General features: G+C 39.9%; 1 protein-coding gene across 2 annotated transcripts in view; it reads right to left on the reverse strand.

Annotated features, from left to right (window-relative positions):
* Positions 1–223: 223 nt before the first annotated feature.
* Positions 224–21,853, reverse strand: part of MAPK14 (mitogen-activated protein kinase 14) — a 31,060-nt gene continuing 9,430 nt past the window's right edge. Inside the window, exons 3-12 of one of the 2 annotated variants that reach the window (XM_083445865.1) lie at positions 21,734–21,792; positions 18,240–18,351; positions 17,071–17,100; positions 16,505–16,552; positions 15,916–16,030; positions 15,498–15,569; positions 9,889–9,968; positions 4,345–4,423; positions 3,431–3,604; positions 224–2,300 (exon numbers count right to left, since the gene is read on the reverse strand). In XM_083445865.1, the coding sequence (XP_083301991.1) occupies positions 2,233–2,300; positions 3,431–3,604; positions 4,345–4,423; positions 9,889–9,968; positions 15,498–15,569; positions 15,916–16,030; positions 16,505–16,552; positions 17,071–17,100; positions 18,240–18,351; positions 21,734–21,792 (837 nt within the window). In that variant the 3' untranslated portion in view covers positions 224–2,232. Of the gene's footprint in view, positions 2,301–3,430; positions 3,605–4,344; positions 4,424–5,966; positions 6,047–9,888; positions 9,969–15,497; positions 15,570–15,915; positions 16,031–16,504; positions 16,553–17,070; positions 17,101–18,239; positions 18,352–21,733; positions 21,793–21,853 lie in introns of both variants that reach the window. The other variant, XM_083445866.1, reaches the window with a different exon arrangement.

Genomic DNA, 21,853 nt, shown 5'->3' on the forward strand with positions numbered 1-21,853 from the left:
AGTTTGATTATTTTATTCAAGAGTAATTGGGTTGGGGGGGCATTTAAAAAGGCAACACAACCACCACCTAACACACAGTGGCCAGTTAAGATTTTTTCCCTTGCTTTTTACACATAGTGCTATTATTAACTGCAAGACATTACTGCATCATATCCATTGCCTCAATGAATGATTCACCTTAATTACAGACACACATTAATTTGCAACCACCACTGCCAGTCCATTAAGTTTGAAAAATAGGTTTATTTTAAACCAGTGGCATTGTGTGATAATCCTATATGGCATAACCAGTTAGAGCAAAGTTCCTGGATACATACAAATTTGCAGAAATTATCTTTTAATGTGTGTACTTTCTGTCCAGAGTTGAGGCAGTAGAACAGCACCACACTAAATGACAGGGAGTGCTCTCCACAGGGGCTCCCACATAGACTCTCAACTTCTGAGATATTCCCACTCACACAAATACCTATAAGTTTTTAAATTCTTTTTTTATAGCATTTCTGCATGAAAGTCACACGGTAGCATCTACACATAGAACGACTGATAAAAATAATCTTCCTGTTATGTTTTACAGAATATATCTACATTTCCATCTGAATACCCAGACTGCAGGTCCAGCAGAGGGACTTGACTTTGTTTGGTCTTAAGATGGCCTCCAAACCAGAAGCATGAAGCAGCACTGCTCTCTGGACCCCAAGTCTCTCTACAGAGGGTATGACCTGAAGGGAGATCACTAGAAAGGAACGAACTGATGGCTTTATTATCCACATGCCATCTTTTTTTTCTTTCTCTTTTTTGGCGGCTTCTCTGTACAAAAGGGATAAATACATTAAAATCCCAGATCCATTAGGAAAAACAAAAATACTGCAAAGCTTCACTCTTTCAGAGACAGACGTACAATCCATGCATGATACCTGCATTATATAAATTTCAGAAAATACTTTAAAAATAGGACCTCAGATACCCAGAACACCTGATGGACACAAAATACTTGAAGTGATGCCCCCCACTTAGTCCCTAAATAGGGCAATCTCATCATTACTTGATTTCTATCATATATGAATACAGTGAACTGAATCTTGTGTTCAGGCACACACAAACTGACAAATGAACTCATTTTTAAAGCCACAAAAGGAAGATCCAAGAAAGGTGCATGTTCGCTTGCCCCTTTTCATCCAAAAAGTGCCCAAAATGTCAACCCATGAGTTGAACAAGAATAGATGGATTCTGCAATTGTATATGGCTCTGACCATGGTAGTGAATACAGTAATTTATTAGCTGATTACCAACCCAGTGCCTCCTCCAGGTAACACAAAGAAGCCTACATGCATACACAGCTACAACATGCAAAACACTCTGTCTTAAGAAGATATACAAAATGAACAGGCAGCATGACGGAGCTACTGCTGGGCATCTCAGAGTTGGGCAGGGAAGAGAGAGGATACCAAAAATGAGGGGTGAACCCTATTTTTGGTAGATTTGTATCCTGGCCAAAGCAGAATACATGGGTATTCTGTGGCCCACAACACCCTAGGAAGCAGCAAGCTCAGAATCCCACTGTTAAGAGAACACTAACCCCGATTCCAATTTCTCCTCAGTCATTTAAGGCACACACTTTTTTTTTTTTTTACACTGGTTCAGACAAAATATTCCCAACAGGTAGCCAGTCATTCATGGGCCCATCCTTCCTGCTGAACAGAATACTGGGAAGAGGCTATGGGTGTAAAGCAGCTGCATGGCATGGAATGGAAAGACATCCCTCACCCTCTTTTCTCTTCGAAAGCAGAGGGCACAGTTCAAGTAAAAGTTCAGCTTCCATCATCTTAAGTCTTTTCTTGATAGGAAAGCCATTTAATGGCAAGAATTGCTACTGAGAATTTGAAATCTCAGCTTCCCTGCATAATATCTGCCTTGCCATGTAAGCGATGAAAGCTGGTTACCAACTGTAAAGGCTAAAGAGCAAACAAACAGGTCTTCAGAAGCATGTCCCAGGCTGTATACAAAAATACAAGAGAACATGCAGCATTATTTATACAGTTACTGTATAAATACTCTCCCACCCACCCCCATCCAACGCGCACACACACACACACACACACGAGAATTACACACAAAACCCTTCCACCAAGGAGAATCTTCACGGCAAGAGGCACTTGAATGATATGTGGAGAATCCCTATGAAAAAGGCCTTCCCCTCACAGTGATATGGGACAAAGAGAAAGAAATAGATTCTCAAGACTCCATCTCCTCTTGATCAAGCGGTGGTGGCACAAAGCTAACTACTTCATCATAGGTTAGGCCTGGTGGAGAAAAAGAGAAAGACATTGACTTTAGTGCAGCCAGTGGGTAACAGTTCCTTCCCTACAAGATAATGAATCACTCCTAGTTAATTCAATTCTCAGAGTCAACGAAGATTGTTGAACTAAAATTAGGTACTAGCTGTTTCCAGATTTGCACACTGGATTCACTAGGCAAGACCTGAATCTACTTGCTGCATCGCAGTGATGGCCAAACTTGGCCCTCTAGCTTTTTGGGGACTGCAATTCCTATCATCCCTGACCACTGGTCCTGTTAGCTAGGGATGATGGGAGTTGTAGTCCCAAAACAACTGGAGGACAAAGTTTGGTCATCACTGTGCTGGAACAAGGTGACAGAACACATGGCAGCTGTTAGCCCGGTTCTGTCAAGTCTACAAACTACTGTGGGGATTTGAAGTGCAGAATGCTGATGACTCTTTTTCCTCAAATCCTAATGACGCAGTAGAATCCCCAATTATAGATATTTAGAATCTGCAATGAGGTGGATTGGGCCAATAAGCAAATTCAGTACAGATAAACTTACTGCTTTTGTGAGCAGCAGTTTCATGTAACACTATGCAGAAACTGAAGAGAACATTGTGTTACAGACTTCATCCCTCATGAACTGCACACCTTCATTTTGGCAACGGTTGGGCAGGATGTGAGAAACATTGGATGTGTTCCACCCCCCCCCCCCACAGAGCAAGGGCTCCCCTTGCTCCACTTTGATTCTGATTAACTGCATATTATGCTGCCTACATTATTCCCTACAGAATCATTCAATCTGACAGAAGTCCCACTTCTTCAGTTTTAAAGGCAAATATTGTAGAAAGCACTTTTGACAATTAACAGCACATGGAAATAAGAAAGGTTTTGTGAACCCCCACCAATTAGGTTCAGGCCTAATTTGACATCAAATTCAAAGGACTGTATTTTTATTTATTTTTACAATATACCACCAGAACTGAGCTATTTCGCCCCCTGCCTCCTCTATTCAAAGAAATACTGAGTTGCATTATATTTTATCACCTCCTGTCAAGTTTTGCTTTTACTATATGAGCATACAATAATAGTATTTGTGAATGTCACCCATCAAGACCTGTCTTACCAAATCAGTCTCCCAGAAAACTTACTTTTCCATTCTTCAATATCAAGTTCTCTGCTTTCGAAGGATTGATCATAGGGATCTGCCACTGGCTCATCATCTGGGTCATGATACTGCGTAAAATAGGCATGAGCCAATGCTTCAGCAGCAGTGATTCGTTTGTCTGTGTCCAGCACCAACATCTTCTCCAGCAAGTCTACAGCTTCAGGGGTCAAGGGGTGAGGAGGAGAGAGAATTATTGTACAACAGTTCTTAAAAAGTCCCACCTAAAGCTGTAGGGCAGGGAACCAGGGGCCCTTCAGATGTTGCTAGACTACCACTCCCATCACCCCTGACCATTGGCCATAATGGCTAGGACTAATGGAGGTCAGGAGTCCAACAACATCAAGAGGGCCAAAAGTTCCCCATCCCAACTATAGTAGATAAGGATTCAGTCCCAGGAGTATTGTAATTTCACAATGGAGAGTAATTTATGGTTCAAGCTGTACTTGGGAGTATTACTTTAAAATATACCCCAAGCGGTATGCAATCAATACCTGCTTTGCAAATAGCACCTGCAAGAAAACAAATCTGAGTGGACAGCTTTGGATTCCTCTTCAGATAGGAAGCTACAAGTAGTATTTAACAAACAAACACTTGGTTGTATTATCTCTTGAACCAAAATTTACAAATAAAGCAAGTTTTCACTAAGATGCAGAGTTGAAGTTAATGAGCTGGGATAGCTCAGTCAGTAGAGAAGGAGACTCTTAATCTCAGGGTTGTGAGCTTGAGCCTCACATTGACTTTGTTGAGAAAGGCAGTCCATAAATATTTTAAATAGTTATTTCACCTCCTGGACAAAGAGCACTATTTTAAAACATCAGTCTGTCTCAAGAGACATTAAACATCTCAATGTTTGCATGTTGGATTCTCCACTGTAATGGAACTGCTGATAAGTCTTACCCAAGGGGTTGGCACCAATAAATACATTTTCAAAATTCATCTTCGGCATGTAAGACAAAGACTGTATGTAGTTTCTTGCCTGGAGAAAAAGAAAAACGTTTTGTTAAGGTTGTGCCTCCTAATCATTATAAGCTCCTGCGAGTGCCTACTTTTTCCTGCTTGAGCTTAATCAGCATCTATCTTATCCTCATCCCCTTCTCATCCAGACTGACCACAGCGACAAAGATACAATTAACAAGCGTTGGAACTAGGGCACTGTGAGTTGTAAGGCTGGAAGAACATTGCCTGTTATGTACTGACGGTTGCTGCAAGTGAGGACAAGTTCCTGAAGGTCAGCAGTGGCATCCAGGTGTCTTTATGTAGTTGAGCACTAACCAAATACAAATGTTATTTCTGCAACTAACTAGAAGAGTCCCATTTGAAATGGATAGTTACAATCTGTTGACTACTTAATTACAAAGTTTCAGCAAATTTGGTTCTCTTTTGTGGATTTTCATTACTTGCTATTAAAAGACCCAAAGTATAAGCTAATTATGCTGCCTACTGCTGTGCAGTAGCACATTTTAAAAAATCCTAGTTACTATAAAGGGAAGCCTTCTATCAGCTTAGGAAAGTTCACCAGTTGTGGCTCTATGCAGAGAAGCAGACCTTGCCTCACTTATCGATGTTCTGACAACCTCCAAATTAGACTATTATAATGTGCTCTGGATAGAGAGACGCGGGTGGCGCCATGATCTACACCACTGAGCCTCTTGGGCTTGCCTATCAGAAGGTCAGCAGTTCGAATCCCCGTGATGGGGTGAGCTCCCATTGCTTGGTCCCAGCTCCTGTCAACCTAGCAATTTGAAAGCACGCCAAAAAAGGTGCAAGTATATCTACTTGCTTGTACCGCTCTGGAAGGAAGGTAAACAGTGTTTCTGTGCTCTGCTCTGGTTGCGCCAGAAGCGGCTTAGTCATGCTGGCCACATGACCCCAGAAAAACTGTCTGCGGACACACACCGGCTCCCTTGGCCTGTAAAGCGAGATGAGCGCCGCAACCCCAGAGTCATCTGCGACTGGACTTAACTGTCAGGGGTCCTTTACCTTTTCAATGTGCTCTGGAAACTCAGCTGCTAGAATGCTTGTGGGGGCTAGGTGTTTTGAGCACCTTACACAATACCAGTTTCACTGGTTGCCAGCTTGCTTCAAGGCTCAATTTAAAGTGATGGTTTTAGCCTTTAAAGACCTAAAGTGTTTGGTAGCAGGTTCTCTGATGGACTGCCTGCACCCATATGGGCCTGCCTGGGCCTTAAGAGCCTTAATCTCTAGTCCTCTGGCAGAGACAGACTTCTGTTGTAGTAGCTCCACCTCTATGAATTCATGAGACCCAATTATATTTGCCTTAAAGTAGATTCTGAACTGTTCAGGTCTATCTTCTGTTTATGTGCAGTGTGCTGGGGATTTTAAACACCGTTGGTTTTAGACTGGGGGACAGAGTTGCGATAATGTATTTAAGTGTTCTATGCTGTTTCAATTTTGTGAGCAGCGTTAGTAGGGCTATGCCCTGGAAGATGGGCTAAAGATCCATGAATAAAGAAATGTTTTGAACTGCAGACCACTATGCACACCCTGCCACATCTCACCTCATGGCTGGGCATCCTGTTAATGAGATATGCAGGGGGTGTCCCCGTCAGACGCATTATCTGCTGAAGCTGGTTAATATCTTAGGTGCCTAGTCAAGGGCTTTGTTAATATTTCAGCATCAGTGTGAACATACAATCAAGACAATTACGCAAAAGGCATCTAGTCTGCACACTACAGGCAATTACCACTCTGTGTGTCACACCATCTTTGTATTACAGGAAAGCGGACCAGAAAGTAAAATCAGAAAACAGTTAATAATATTTTGGTAAAGCCAGATGCTTGTTCACTGTTTATAATAATCAATTGGCAGCCTTAAACTGGGTGCTGGCCCCTTTTAGAACAGAAGTCACCTTGAACAAGGAAGTGAGCCAATTGATGGCTGCTAAAGATATACTATTTTATTCTATCTGGCTTTACAAAGCTTAGATTTCACTCTTTTGCTGCACAAGCTAATACACTGAGGATGCAGTATCTGAGATACTCGTCCATATGAATGCTAATACAGAAATATGCAATGTTAGAATGCTGTCCGCATTGCACAAAAGTGTTAGGTGTCAGTGATCAAGAGAAAGCCAATTTAATGGCAACTATGGCAAAATAAACATCTGTACAGTGAATAGTAGTGCATAGTAGTCAGGTTAAGCTTCATGTAGCACATTTCTTTATACAGCATTTAATTTTGTTCAACTGCACATGATATATGGGGAGGAAAGAGGACAAGGATTTTTTTCAAGTATGTTGTCTAGCTATGCTTTAATTATATGCAGAACCAAATGAAGTCCTTTTACTGAAATAATGTTCTAGCCTAAAAAGTTTTCATCAACTTTAAAAATCTAGTTAATTTCCCTATTTAGAGAATATTGCTATTTGATACTATTTGACATTGCTACTTTGTCTACAAAAGCAAAAAACTTGTTATTTATTGGAATTCATGCCAAGTTGGGAGGATGGAATCAGTTTCATAATATAGCCTCCACAGTTCTTCCTCCACTGTAGGATTTTTAATTAAACCACAGGCTCCAAACTGGCTGGACAATGGGCCTACTTTCAGGCCTTTATATGTTTCAAACAGGTAAAAAGGGTATGCAGATATGGAGATTACTACAGACTGGAAGTTTTAGTGATTCTATTATCTCCCTTATACTAGACAACCAATGGAAAGCGGTCCTGGGAAAACTGACAATATGTTAGCCTGAATATTACCAACTTCCACATCAGGAAAGAAAGGCAAAGGCTATGTGTTTGTCAAGGCACAGTTTGATTTACATTCTGTTCAGATCTGATATCTTATGGTTACAACCGCCAACCTGCAAGTAAGATGGGTGGAGTGAGCAAGAGACCAATCTGCTTCAACTACAATGGCACCGTCTCTTATTACCCCTCTAATACCATCAAACACCCAAGAGCAGCATGGCTCTTCTCTATCCCCCACCCAGTCAACCAAAGGGCTCATACACAGCAAGTATATGAACAAAAAAGCTGATCAGTTTGGGGAGTTAAAGAGGGAGTTAAAATCACTCTCTCACTTCAAATGCCCTGCTTTTCAATGCTGCCATTTTATACCTTTACTTACCTCCTGGCAATCATTCCTACATTTATTCAAAACAGTTTACATACTTTTTGCTACTTAACACACATTCAGTCAAGACTGCATCTGATCCATGATTCATAGCAAGGGTATTCCAGACAACCATCTGGTATGAGCCTAAGAATCTACATCTGCTACTTCATCTCAAATAACTGTATGAAGATGCTTAAGGTGACAAGCTGCTGTATTGCAGTATGCATTGTCATCTAGTTCTGAATTTTTCACTCAGCATTGTTTTCTGGATAAGATCTGGGCCAAGTTGGTTGTGAACACATGTAGCTACTGATACTGCAAAGCAGAAAGTTATGAGCAGATGCAGCCATTTAAAATCCCATTACTCCAAAGCAGACCCTCATTTAGAAGGCTATAAAGGGATGGGCTAGATTTTTCAGTACTCTCTTCAATGGATATACAGCACAGGTAAGAACACATGCTTTGGGGTTGGGTCCTATAAAACATGTTCTTTGTAAAATGCAATATGCACAGATGGCACTATAGAAACAATAAAAATCCATGTGTCAATATATGCTCTTTCTCAGGAGCCAGTTATTTCCTCAACCCAGAAAAAATGTTCCATTAAATTCTTGCAGTATGACCCAACTGCTGATTACTCGGTCCTCCTGAAGCAAAAACCAAGATGTGCAAAAGGTGAAAAAGTTATTGGTATAAGCATCATTGTCTTTCTTATCTATTTCATCTATTCACAGCATTCACAGAAGAATCATTTTTATTTTTATAACTTTTAAGTATTTTTCAAGTACTATCAGCCTAATTCCAGAAAACTATTGGGGGCTCAACAGCTGTGTTTGTTAAATACCTGCTTGTTGGTTAGCCTATGAAGAAGGGTGGTGTGATTGGTGGGAACAACCCCTTTCCCTGCCCTGCCTACCTGAAAACTGCTGCTTTAATTCCCCATCTTCCTGTTCCAGTATCAATTCTTCAAGCAGCAGACCTTAAGGGGGTAAGGCAGGGTAGGGGTACAGGTTTCATAGGCCCATCCTCCTCACACTCCATTTAGTGATAAAAGAAGGAGGAGGAGGAGGAGGAGGAGTTATTGTTTGGACTTGATATCCTGCCTTTCACTCCCCTTAAGGAGTCTCAAAGCGGCTAACAATCTCCTTTCCCTTCCTTCCCCACAACAACTCTGAGAGACTAGCCCAAGGTCACCCAGCAGCTGCACGTGGAGGAGTGGGGATGTGAACCCAGTTCACCAGATTACAAGTCCACTGCTCTTAACCACTACACCATGCTGGCTCTCCACCATTGCTTTATGGCTAAACCGGCAAACATGTATTTAGTAAACAAATATGGATATGTTGAATCTGTGGGTTCCTTTCAGCTCATTTCCCCTCTTATTTCCGAACACGTTTCAATCTCTTCAGTAAGCCTAATCTAAATTAGGGTTCTTGTAGATCTATTTTAAATGAGTTTCTAATCGAAATATTTTATACAACAAAATCATCCATGCGTAAGTAGCAGTGACCAGTGTGATGAGAGTAGGCTACAGTGCTACCCTACTGACAATGACATTGCTGCTTCTTACTAGGACAGTGCAGGCATAGGGGAGGACCAGGCAGCAGTGGTGACAGGATTGCAGAGGCACACTGGTGACGCCAAACCTGCACTAGCACAGGGGTGCCTACCCAACTTTCATTGCTATTCTGGTAAGCTGCAACACCCAGCTGCTCCCTATGTTGAAGTGTAGAATGTAGATTAGCTATCATCCCATGAATGCAGAACAATCCTACTTATGGAGGGGAAACCCCAGCTGTATCATTACTTCCATGGATATCACCTTTATGACTCAGCACTTTTAGGACTGAGGTCAATGTTATGATCCAACAACAAGCTGTTTGCACTAGTGACAACAGGAATTTACTCTGTGGCTTTTAACATGATTCATGCTCATACTTGTTCCTAAACATTTCCCCCTTCTTGAAACAGTTTGTGGAAGAACGCTCAATGGAAGTCCCAAAATCCAACTTAAAGAAAGCACTATCCATTAGGAGATGTGATATATATGGGATATTGGTAGCAGCATGTGCCTAACGGCGTTTAACAAGAGTGTGCAATGAAGTACACAGTGTTCAGCTAAGCTTAGTATAGCCTACAGACAGAAAATAGAAGAAGGTAAGATGGGACATGAAGACTAGTACAGAGGCAGAGAGGGGAGGCTTCAAGATGTGTCCAAGGAAAATAAGATGTGTCTAAGGAAACAAGCTTAAGACAAAACTAACCAGGAAGGAGACAGATGCAGTCTACAAGCAAGCAAAGCAAAAGGGAAAACACAAAATCCAAAAAGGCAAGGCATTACAGTCAAGCTTTAAACTCACAGACTCTGAAGATATTTTCTTCAAAAGCTCAGGCCCTGGTGTTCCAACGAGTCTCAAAATGAGCTTCAACTGATCAATATCTAACGATGGACCATAAAGGAAAATGCTGGGACAAATAAAATGGGAGAAAAAAAATCACAGCAGCAGCCGAATAAAACTAAAGGGGAAAAAAGAAAACCAAATGTCTCAATCAAAATAATAATAAATAATAATAATAAGTAATATTAGCACACATCTAATGTAGAAGACACATACCATTTAAATATCCACCTGATGAAAATCCTACACCCAAATCTGTTCAAGAAATGTGGACACATTTAGCCACATTTGTTTCTGCAAGCAGCTAACATATGGAGACAACTGCTTATGTGAGTGATCAATTGTTGCAAGGTTGAATTTACCCAATGTGGTTCCTCTTTCACAAGTTGCAATTTTCCTGTTCATGGAAGGGATGAGGCAATTCCTAATTCAGAATAGAATGAGTGCACCTAGAATCTTTAGAACTGTAGCTTTACAGTCTAAATCTTTCTACCCTTACAAGAGAAAATATACCCAAGCTTCTGCCCAAAGGAACAAACTGAAGACAGCTTCGTTGAGGTTCTAAGGTTAAAGTGCTTTTTTTACTCTGCTCTGCTCTATGCTCTATATTCTAATTGCTCTATTAAGGCTTGTCCACCATTCCAAGCTACTATCCAATAGTGGCAAACATGCACATTTTGCAATCAGAATACAATGGTGATTAACAGGTATAATTGATGCTCTCTGTGATTATTTTAGGTTAGACCTATACTCCCAGTCATTAGTAACAGTTAAGATTTAGTGGCAGAAGCAGTTGGTAAAAGACTAGCATGCACTGGTGATAGTGAAAGCAGAAATTGCTCAAAACAAATTAAATTAAATTAAAAATTCCTTCCAGTAGCACCTTAGAGACCAACTAAGTTAGTTATTGGTATGAGCTTTCGTGTGCATGCACACTTCTTCAGATACCAATAACTAACTTAGTTGGTCTCTAAGATGCTATTGGAAGGAATTTTTGTTGTTGTTTTGTTTTGACTACGGCAGACCAACACGGCTATCTACCTGTAAGTAGAAATTGCTGTCACTTAACTTTTAAAGCTTGAGTAAAGTAGCAACTTTGAGGCTAATTTTAATAGTGCACAACACCAATTTACCTCAACCTAGTGGACTCCCAACTCCTATCAACTCCAGCCTGCCCAGCCAATGGTCAGAAGATGGTGGGAAATTTAATCCAAAACATCTGGAGGGCACCAGGTTGGTAAAGGTTGGTAAATGCTTTCCAGGATGCTGGCTACTTCAGGTGCTGTCAACCCTTCTACTTTGTAGAAGTTGGCGGTCAACACTATTTACACTCAGTCCTTTTTGTGAAATCAGTGACTTTTATTACAATTGGAGACCCCATGTCAGCAAAACCCATCTGGACATTTTATCATAGTATTTAATGGGCAGTTATATATATTTTAATGAGTCGCACTTGCTTCCCTCCACTGTCCTCTCAGGGAGTTTTGCGGACAACAGCTAGTGTAACAAAGCAGGGAACTGATTGGAAAAGTCACAAACTCCTTAGGGGCCCTAGAAGTTACACCCCACCTGGAACTGCTATCCTTAAGATCGGAAAGCAGGCTTGGGGCTCATGAGCAATGCTCCCAATGGTGGAGAGAGTGAGAAAAAGTTATTGACTGCATAGGAAATCCCATAGCTATTGGAGAGTGAGAACTTTCCAGCCCCTGGAGGTTAAAATCTAATCTCCTGAATTTGAAACTGCATCAAGGCTGTCCTAAGGAATGGCAGGATATAAATTCAATTTGCAAAATAATTCCCACCTTAGTTATACTAAGCCTTAAAGCAAGTTACTTTCTAGCAGTAACTTCCCAAAAGCTACTTCCTAAATTCCAGGCTGGATTTGAACTGAGGCCTCCAACAAAAACCTGCACAATGTAGGCTCATCTTTGAAAGAAGACGCCAGTTTTCATCTATGTGCTTCAGCCTTCAGCCAGAACAAGTTAACACAAGTTTGTAAATTAAAACAAGGGAACACTGTATTGTACAACCAAAAGTATGGATTTATGTGCCATCTAAATAATGGTAAGTCAACCATTTTCTGGTTGTTTGAAGTATTTGAAAGTTAAGTGCTATCTGAATGTAATGAAAGATATATCTGCTGTCAGTGCTATTTATTTTTTTACAGACTGTGTCTGCTGCGTACACGGACAAACATTAATTACTTCACTACAAAGTCTTTTCTAGGGCAAGAAGCAGAAGTCAGTTGGAAGCAGCTAACCAACACAATGAATCAATTAAAATATTACAAGATTGTTGCATCTATATATCAACAATATAATTTGTGAACTGCCATTTAACTAAAAAAGAGTTGTTAGTAAACTCAAAGCAAAAGTAAGCAGAGTGCATAGAAAGCCATAAGCAAAGAAAAGCATGCAGATCTCAGAAAAGAATGAATTTCAAGAACTGGCAAGTCCCAATACTGAACATACAGAAAAGGGAAAAGTTTGCTACCACAACCAACAGTGAATACTGCAAAAAGCCAAGTTTAAAGCAAAATCCAGATGCCAGGTCCAAGTGGGCATTCAAGACCAAGAGTACCCAGAACACGTTATTCTGATACAGCTACTTTCTGAGAAATCTTCCTGACTTAGAATATGTTTATAACAGATTCAACATCACAGTTCAATTAGTCATTCCAGATCATTGTAGTAATTCAGTTAGTAAGATTTTATTTTTTTTAAAAAAAGAACTTGTCCCAAATAGGTTAATCAAGGTACATTACTTGAAGACACAGGCCCGGCCCCAGATTCCCTATTCACAATTTCAAAATATGGAGAGCACCGTAATATGGGTCAGGGTAGAAGAAATATGAACTCTGTTCAGCAATAACTATATTAGATTTTACTCAGTACTACCAGATACAACTTTGGTTATGCTATAGCAATTTTCAAAACACATAATTTAGCTATGGAAGTTAAGTCTGCATATGCAGCATATTAACCAATTACAGCTTGGGCATTTAATCATTCCCTTACCTGTAGCTGCTGATCATCAAGTGTTTAAGTTGACAACTCCCACTAATGGAGCCCCCAAACCCACTATCTCCTGCAGATCAGATTTCCAAGAGCTGAGCAATAAAAGCTTGCTTTACAAATTCCTGTCACTGGTTAAACCAATTTGCATGCTGTGTGTACTCACAGAATTCCTATAATGTAAGCCAATGTGTTATTATTCCTTGAATGCATATCCATTATTCCTATTAAGAAGCTGACAGAAATGGTTATCACTCCCCACCCTAGCCTTAAATAACTGCCACATATAGAGTGGAGATTTGTGGAAGGCAAACACAACTTCATTTAGGACCATTCAAAAAGAGGAGTATGTACATGTAATAGAGAAAAGAGTACAAATATTTATATTGTAAAAATGAAAATTGCACCCAACATAGTTAAAACATGTCTATTTTGCTCTTTAGGCAAGAAACTTTTTTTTTCTACATACCCCAGACAGAAAAGGAGAAGGAGAAAGACAACTGTAAGGGTCTTGGAAAAGGAGAAGTGAACAGAAAGAAGTGAAAGCAAAGGGATAACACAACAAAAACAAGGGGGGAAATCCAACATGTAGGCTATAAATGTATCATATAGTTTTCACATTTGCCTCATCTATTCTGGGAAAGTTTGGTAAATCTTCACACCTTCTAATATTAGCCTAAAACCTAAAATAAATGTGTTAGTTTTTTTCCACAAAGATCAACATCACACACTCTCCTTCATGAAATATTTAATAGTCAGAAAATTAAATGCAAAAATATATTTTATTTCCCTAGGATTCAATCAATTTATTTATTACTTTTAGACGGATAACCCGGAAACTTTTAAATGTTTCATTCCCATAGAACATATTTTGGTGGACACAGTACAACTGGACATAATATCAAGATATTCTTATCTTTCAAAATCTCTCCATTAATAACTGATAAAAGGGTTGCACGGATCCTGCCAATGATTTAGACTTCAGATTAGGGACCAAATACATCTTCTGAATTATACACAGAATGCTTTTTTATATTATAGTGTGCGCCAGTATGTTAAAGAGGCTTAAGTATTGGAATAGGGCCTGGAGACCAAGATTCAAGTCCCCACTCAGTCATGAAGCTCACTGGATGACCTTGGGCCAGTCCCAGTTGCTCAGCCTAAGGATGTTGTGTGGATAAAATGGGGGGCTGGGGACAGAATATTTAGCTAGTGGTAAAGCCATGCGTCTGCACTTGATAAAGAATCCTGTGGCATAATGCGGGAGGAAGCAGCAGACATTCAAATAAGGTTCTGTAAGCGCTATGCAGGTATCAGGTTGCACCAAGGTATACAGATGGGCTGATAATGCCTGATTTCCCATCTTTATTTTTTAAAACAAAATTCATATACAAAAAAACTACAAAAAACAACTGGTACCCTGGTTTGCTTCTATCTTTAGGTGAAATGCCATACAGGTTTACTTTTGGTGTGACCTGGACAGGTAGAGAAGAATGAAGAGAAAGTAGATATTATTTATATTATCAGAGGTTGAAAGTTCAGGTGGGTAAATGTTAAGTATAGGTGGGGTGCAAGGTAAAAAAAAAAGTACACTTTTGTTAATAAGACTGCCTTTCTCTTTAGGAAGGTAAGAAGCAGATGCTCCAACCCAGAGCTATAGCCCTTTCTCTTTATTCTGCTTTTCCATCTATCCAAGTCACACAAAACATAAACCTGTGTGCTTCATGTAAGGATGGAGACAGACCTGAGTAACAGCTGCTTTTTGTAGTTCCAAAGATAGGAAATTTGCCATTGTTTCTTCCTTTCAAGTAAACCTTGGTACAACGAAACAGCAACACAGCATTTAAGAGTTCCATGTGAGAGCCTACTACCTATTCCCACATTTTGCCTTTATACTCTTCCAAAATGCACAGCCATGCTGTTACCACCAGCCATGCATTCTCTTCCCAAGTCTTGATCTGAGGACTCGATTGCTTGTCCACTATTTTGGTTGGCTTTATAAAAGTATTGCCATAATATGGATTTTGGAATTTTTTTAATGGGCCAACACAGAATTAACAGATCTACCTGTAGATTATATATTCTTCCCTTTTACAAGCCAAGTCATTAACTTGTCAAGATATCCCTTTACTCTGGGGTTGCTAAACCTTATGAGGGAACCGGTCTTCTCATAGAACCTTAGTATCAAAATTGAAGTAGTTTGACAGGACATCTGAATTACTGGAACTGGAAAACAGATCTCAGAGATGCTGAAAAAAGTAATTACATTTTCCCTTCAAGGTGGAAGGCCACTTTCAAAGCTTTTAAAGAGAAGAACAAGCAAAGACAGAGAAAGTGAAACCCTAATGTTAAACCACAGACTGAAATAATGCATTTCAACCACCTGCAAAAAGCATTCTTGGAGAATGCAGCAGTAGTTCTCAAAATGCATTCATCTGCATAGAAAGAATTCCAACACCAAAGTGCAGAGCTGGTTCCTAAGTCTTCCTTGGGCTACATGTTGCTGTGTGTGAAAATGAATGTTTCAGTTCATTTTTAGATGTTTTTAAAGGATACGGTCTGTACCAGGGAATAGCGTTCTTCCAGTCAACAGTTCAGCCATAATACATCCAACAGACCAAATATCAACTGAGGAAAAAGCAGAATGAATTTAGAAGCCAGACTCCTTTAGCCAAATCTCTGTTCCAGTATTCCAAAAGATTTAAATAAAACCAATTGCAATGGTTAACCTAATCCTAAAATGCTTAGCTTTAGAATGACAGCAAGAAAAAGCACATATTTGTACTCTTGATAAACATGAATTTGACAATTTCAGATGCAGACCTGGTTCTGTTAATGATATAGATGTCAAATTATGCTTGAAAAATTAGGTCTCTTATATTACAACAGTGAGGCAATTCCACTGTGGTACAGAATTATATGATACAGTTTTATTATACAAATCTCTGATGGTTTGATTAATGAGACACCGTACCTGTTTGATTGTAATGCATCCAGTTCAGCATGATCTCAGGAGCTCTGTACCACCTAGTTGCTACATACCCCGTCATCTCATCATCTGTGTGTCGTGCCAATCCAAAATCCAGAATCTGCAGAACAGGGAAGATAGTAATGCACTGGTACTTTTTTTTTTTAAAAGGACAAACTGGACTTTTGATCTGATTATCTACATTTTCAGAAGATGCAAAAAATGGATGAAAAGAAATGTTGTTGAACACTTCCAGAAATAGGTTTGGTGAAACATACTTTTGTAAGACTAAATTTGTCAAGGATTTACAGCTCTTATGTGACTCCCTAACCGCACTGTGCCCAATTTCAAACAAGAGCAGTTCAACAGTACCACAAATACACAACCATGGAATAACTAAAGTGGAACTTTTATTAAATACCTTATGAGCCAACAGTGTACAAAGACTCATAAATTCTAAAATATTTGTCCAGGGGTCAACAGACTGGCTTATATTAGTGCCTACATTTTCCTGTTAAGATATTCAGGTCCTGACCTGTTAAACAAATGATTGCTAGGCTGCCCACAAGCTATGTGTACACTAACACCACCTTACCTTCAGCTCACAGTCCTCATTCACAGCTAGGTTACTAGGTTTTAAATCCTAAAAGAAAGGAAAAAAAGAGATACTGGTGTCACAGCATTGCAATGATAAAAAAGCTGTCCCAACCGTGAAATTTAGCACTGGCAACATCTAATGTATTCCTCAACTTTCAAAAACAATCTTCAGATGTTAACTGTAATACAATCCTACCATAATCCACACTTCACTGAGATTTTCAACAGTATGCATCAACCATATGTATATAAACAAGAATTAATCCTACCCCTGAAAAAACAACCAGCCAATCAAATATATGAAACAAGTCAAATTACAGTTCTGTACTCTGCAAGCACATATTAAGAAAAGTGATGGCCAGAGCCAACCCCATGGTAAAGTGAACTATGCCTGAACAGAATCTGTCTAGACTCACTCTCTCCCAGCATTAACTAAAATATTTATTGCAATTTTATTGAACTTTTAGCTTAATTTTACTGCTGCTTTGATATACAAAGATCTAATGCTACAACTTCCCAGGATGCTGCTTTCATTGAATAGTTTACACTAAAAATAATACTCACTCTGTGTATTATGTCAGCTGAATGGATATACTGAAAATAAAAATATTTTGAAGATTAGGTTCAGACACTATTTTCCATTATGAAGGTCCATGGCTTATGAAAGTCTATGTCTTGTATTACATTTACTCATCTAGCATTCAGTGGTTTTCTAATGACGTTTGAGAAATGCCTGCTCTGAGTTTGTTCCTTTGAAGATAACCAAAGTCATTTCCAACCAGAAAGGAAGAGGGAATAATGCCTGCACAATGTTCATATTTTCATCCCTTCATATTTGGTTCTTCCCCATTCTGTGGCAAAGTACAGATGCATTTTGAAACTACTGAATCAAAGTCTGCATCCGTCTGGTGCCCCAGAAATCTCACGAGATAGTAACCTCACAAGGTTCACAACATTTAACATATAAGAGGGCATCTAGAAGTTCTGGAAGGAACTTCTACTTAAAAAATAACAACGATTTATAACTTATTTCCAGTAAGGCTGTGCTAATTATTCAAAAGTGACACAACTGTTTCTCTGAGCTAATGCATGCAGTGCGTTTCCTAGATTAGACTCACCTGCATATGACAAACCAATTAGGAGCACATTTCTTCTTCAGGTCAGAAAATATAGACTTGAAAAAGTGACAAAAGTGCCTGTGATCATGCTGCAAATGCTGTAGCTTTCACTATCTTTCTGTGCCTCTCAACACCCTTCCTTGTTTTCCTACACAGAAGGGTGAAACAAGATAGCACCACCGAGCAGAAAGTATTGGCTTCTGCCTTGGTATCTCCAGCAGGATCCCGTTCCCTTCTTTCCCTCTAGGTAACTTTTTTTTGCAGTGCCTCCCCCCACCACCAAAGGGAATATAACACATAAAACAAATTCCTCCCACACAGAAAGAACATTTAGTTCCTCTGAACATGAGGAGAGCAGAATACAAGAGGCAAGTCTGAGCTGATTCAGGAGAGCAGCATGTAATGATATCTTTGCCTCTCTTCAGACTCTCAAAAAGAACAGCTAATATTTCATGACTGTCATAATGGGGGTCAGTTCAACCAATTCAGGACCATGTGGTGGTGTTTTTATCTGAATCCAAAGTATGCCTATGGACCTCTCTAATGGGAAGAAAGTATGTCTTTTATTTGCCACCTGCATACAGAATACAATAGTAATAGAGTCAATGCAAATACCTTCAAACCACGAAGAATTTGATAGATTAGAAACTGTACATGGTCATCTGTGAGCTTCTGACATTTCACAATATTGTTCAGATCTGCCCCCATAAGATGGGTTACAAGGTATCTAAAAAACAAGAATTAAACAATGGTATTACCTCCATGTGTTGTAGGTGAGTGAGTCAGAGCATTTATAGAGTAGCACTGGATTTTGTTCAGATTAAGTTAGGGATCAATCACTGGCAGCGGTGGGCTTTGACAGTGCCATGTAGTCACCACCACTTCCACAGTCCTACCAGTCACGCCAGCTAGAGCAGAAGGTGGCAAAAAGGGAATATATCCCTTTGCTGTGCCAGCACCCCAGTTGCCTGGATAAGGCCTGTTGCCATCACGTGGCAGCAGGGTGGTCAGCACAAGAGATCCTGTACAGCACAGATCATCCCCCAATCACCCCCTAGCGGGCGAGTTTTCCACTGGCTACTGCTGGCAAGTATACTGGCAGTAGCAGCAGCTTCTGCTGACCTGCCTTTTGGGTCGGTGCAACAGGGTGCAGCTGTTCCCTGCCAACAGCAAAAGGTGGTAGAACCAGGCAGAGGGATAACTCTGTCCCATTAAAATTCCCTCCACCATGATAGAACAGGGATTTAGGCTGGTCTGTTAGCTGCCTAGTTTCCACTGAAATCAGTTACTGACCAACTTCTTCAAATACGACTAAATCTGGATCCAACCTATTGCATTTATGAAAATTCATTGGTTTGATGTATGACCTTTTCATAGCCAGTAGTCCGCTATGGTACAGATACAATTTTAAATGTATGGTGAGAATACATTGGGCAGTATCTAACTCCATTGTTTCCATCAGCAAAAGGATTTCTTCTTGCAAAATGGGACTTCCCTCCCTCTCCTCCTCCTCCTGCATCCTCTCGCAATCTATTCCAGAGGGTTGAGAAAACCTTCAAAACAGATTTGAGATGATGTGTTCAGAGGGACAAGATGGGGGGGAAGTCCCTTTGCACAAGTGGACAAGTGGAATTCCGGATGTGACAGGTACTTAGCACTATATTGGATACAAGCCATTATAAAGAATGTAAACCATTTAGTACAGAGATATACAATACACTTGTGTTGCAATGCAAAAAAGAGTGTATTCATAATGTAAGACAATAGGCAATAAGACAGTTCTATCTTTTGCAGATTCATGTATAACCCTGCATCTCTCATTGTTTAGAAAGATCCATTCTATTTAAAATTCCAATAGATAATAAGAGATTTCTTAAGGATGCACTGTAATTTAAATTCACAACTATCATATTTTTCCTATATTTATTTTGGGCCTGCTTCATGCAAGGTCTTAGCTCATAGGTTACAGAGGGCTGAGGCCAAGGAATGAGTCTCAGATTTGCACACTCTCCCTGATCACTCACAGGACCTAGAGTATAACCACACAGTCCATCTACTCCTTTTCCTAAGTCAGACTAATGTTTGGCAGGATCTACTCACACAAGAATTTACATGTATTCTCCACCCCACCTATATGGCAGGGCTATATGGGAACCAGCTCCTAGTACAAAATAGTTGTTAGTTTTAAGTATTTTTAAATGTGAAGCCCCAAGAGAAAAAGACCTATTGAAATTAGTAATTTTACTACCTTTCAACGACGATGAAACTAGGCTGATCTCTGCATTGATTCAGTCTTTCCAGTTCTCCACAAGAGTAAGAACATGGTAAAAGGTGTGTACAGGGTGTATGTGCATCATTAATAAAATACTTCTACATGGACTTATTGTGACAGGAAGCCTGTCTCAACATGTGCTTTGAAACTGTCACGTACAAGTCCAACAGGTTTTATAAACAGCTATTTAAGACATCTGTCATTTGTCTCATCATACAACTGCAAATATCCATGAGTCTGCCTTGGTACAAAGTGATGACTAAAGAAACCAGGGCTCAATCATTCTATGTGACTGAAGATGGTCACATGATTAATACATTACTCCCCTCCTTGCTAAAACGAGCAATTTCCTACCAAAACCCAAAAGTCCTTCCATATAGCTAAAGTACTTTGCGCAGTCTGGATTTCCCACTCTCCTCCCTCAATGTGCGACGCTTCCCCCTCCTTTTTAAGATACACTTGACATTCCTGCTTTGGACAGTAACTGCACCTGCATGAGGTAACCTTAAAGCAACAATAATATTCTGCAACTAAAAAGCTTTAAAACCTCTGTCTCCACAAGTAACTCAGGGCACCTAATTATGGAACATTTAAATTTGTTATGCTTCTATAAGCATGGCAATCCTGTGTACTGTGCCATTTAATTCAAATGGCTTAGGCCTGAGAATTGGATTCAGTAATAAATCAAAACTGTTAAGATGCAGAATAACTCATATATATTCCCCTTCCAGACACAAAACCAAGGGGAGAGGGGAATTAAGATCCAAAATTTGGATGGCCTAGAGTTTGAATTTGGAATATTTGAAATTGGAAACCTAAGTAATACACAGCATGTTCTGGGATCTACTGTGCATGAGCAGACATAGAGCCTAGTACAGTCGTACCTTGGAAGTCAAACAGAATCCATTCCAGAAGTCTGTTCAACTTCCAAAATGTTCAATTTCCAAAGCGCAGTTTCTGGTTGGCTGCAGGAAGGTCCTGCAGCCAATCGGAAGCCCCGTCAAATGTTTGGCTTCCAAAAGAATGTTTGAAAACCAGAACAATCACTTCTGGGTTTGGGGCATTCGGGAGCCGGAGCGTTCGACTCCCAAGGTGTTCGAGAGCCGAGGTATGACTGTAAAGTAAAAAAAACACCCTCAAACTGATAACATGACTTTAAAGAGGGAGACCTTCACTGAGGATTCTAGATCACACCAGCTGAGAGTTGAGCTACAGTGCTAGCGAGTTGTAAAGGTAAAGGTAAAGGGACCCCTGACCGTTAGGTCCAGTCGCGGACGACTCTGGGGTTGCGGCGCTCATCTCGCTTTACTGGCTGAGGGAGCCGGCGTACAGCTTCCGGGTCATGTGACCAGCATGACTAAGCCGCTTCTGGCAAATCAGAGCAGTGCATGCACGGAAACACTGTTTGCTAGAGAGTTGTATTTACAGGCTATTTGCATGATGGGAAATAGTTACATAAAGTGAGTTCAATATCCTGTATTACTATTAAGCAGATTTTTCAGTTTGGAGCCAGATGTCAACTTCTTGGCAAATGTCAACATGGCAAAGTAGATGTTTACAGTTTTCACACATGACTGAATAATTTCTTACTCCCACTACTGAGTAAAGAAAATCTAGTGTGTGAAACAGCCTATAGCTACCTTCCATGCTAATTAATGAAGGGTTGTGACTACATACTTCTTCCTCCATATGCCTAATTTCATTGTCCAATAGCGATCAAAAGTCCTGTCTAAACTGAAACCTTTGATTCTATTACATTAATGTTCCTTATAGATAAGGACGTTTCCATCAAGGCTGGAAACTATTTCCAACATCAAGGCTATGAAGGGTTACCTACACATCATTGAATTCTTCTAGTGACTTTGCAGGTGTGAACACATCTAGAAGACCAATAACCTAGAAAGGGAAAAAGACACAGAAGGAATAACATTTTCTACATTTATCTGCCATTTCTCAA

This window comes from Podarcis tiliguerta, assembly GCF_965153285.1.
Source record: "Podarcis tiliguerta genome assembly, chromosome: 6".
Lineage (NCBI taxonomy): Eukaryota > Metazoa > Chordata > Lepidosauria > Squamata > Lacertidae > Podarcis > Podarcis tiliguerta.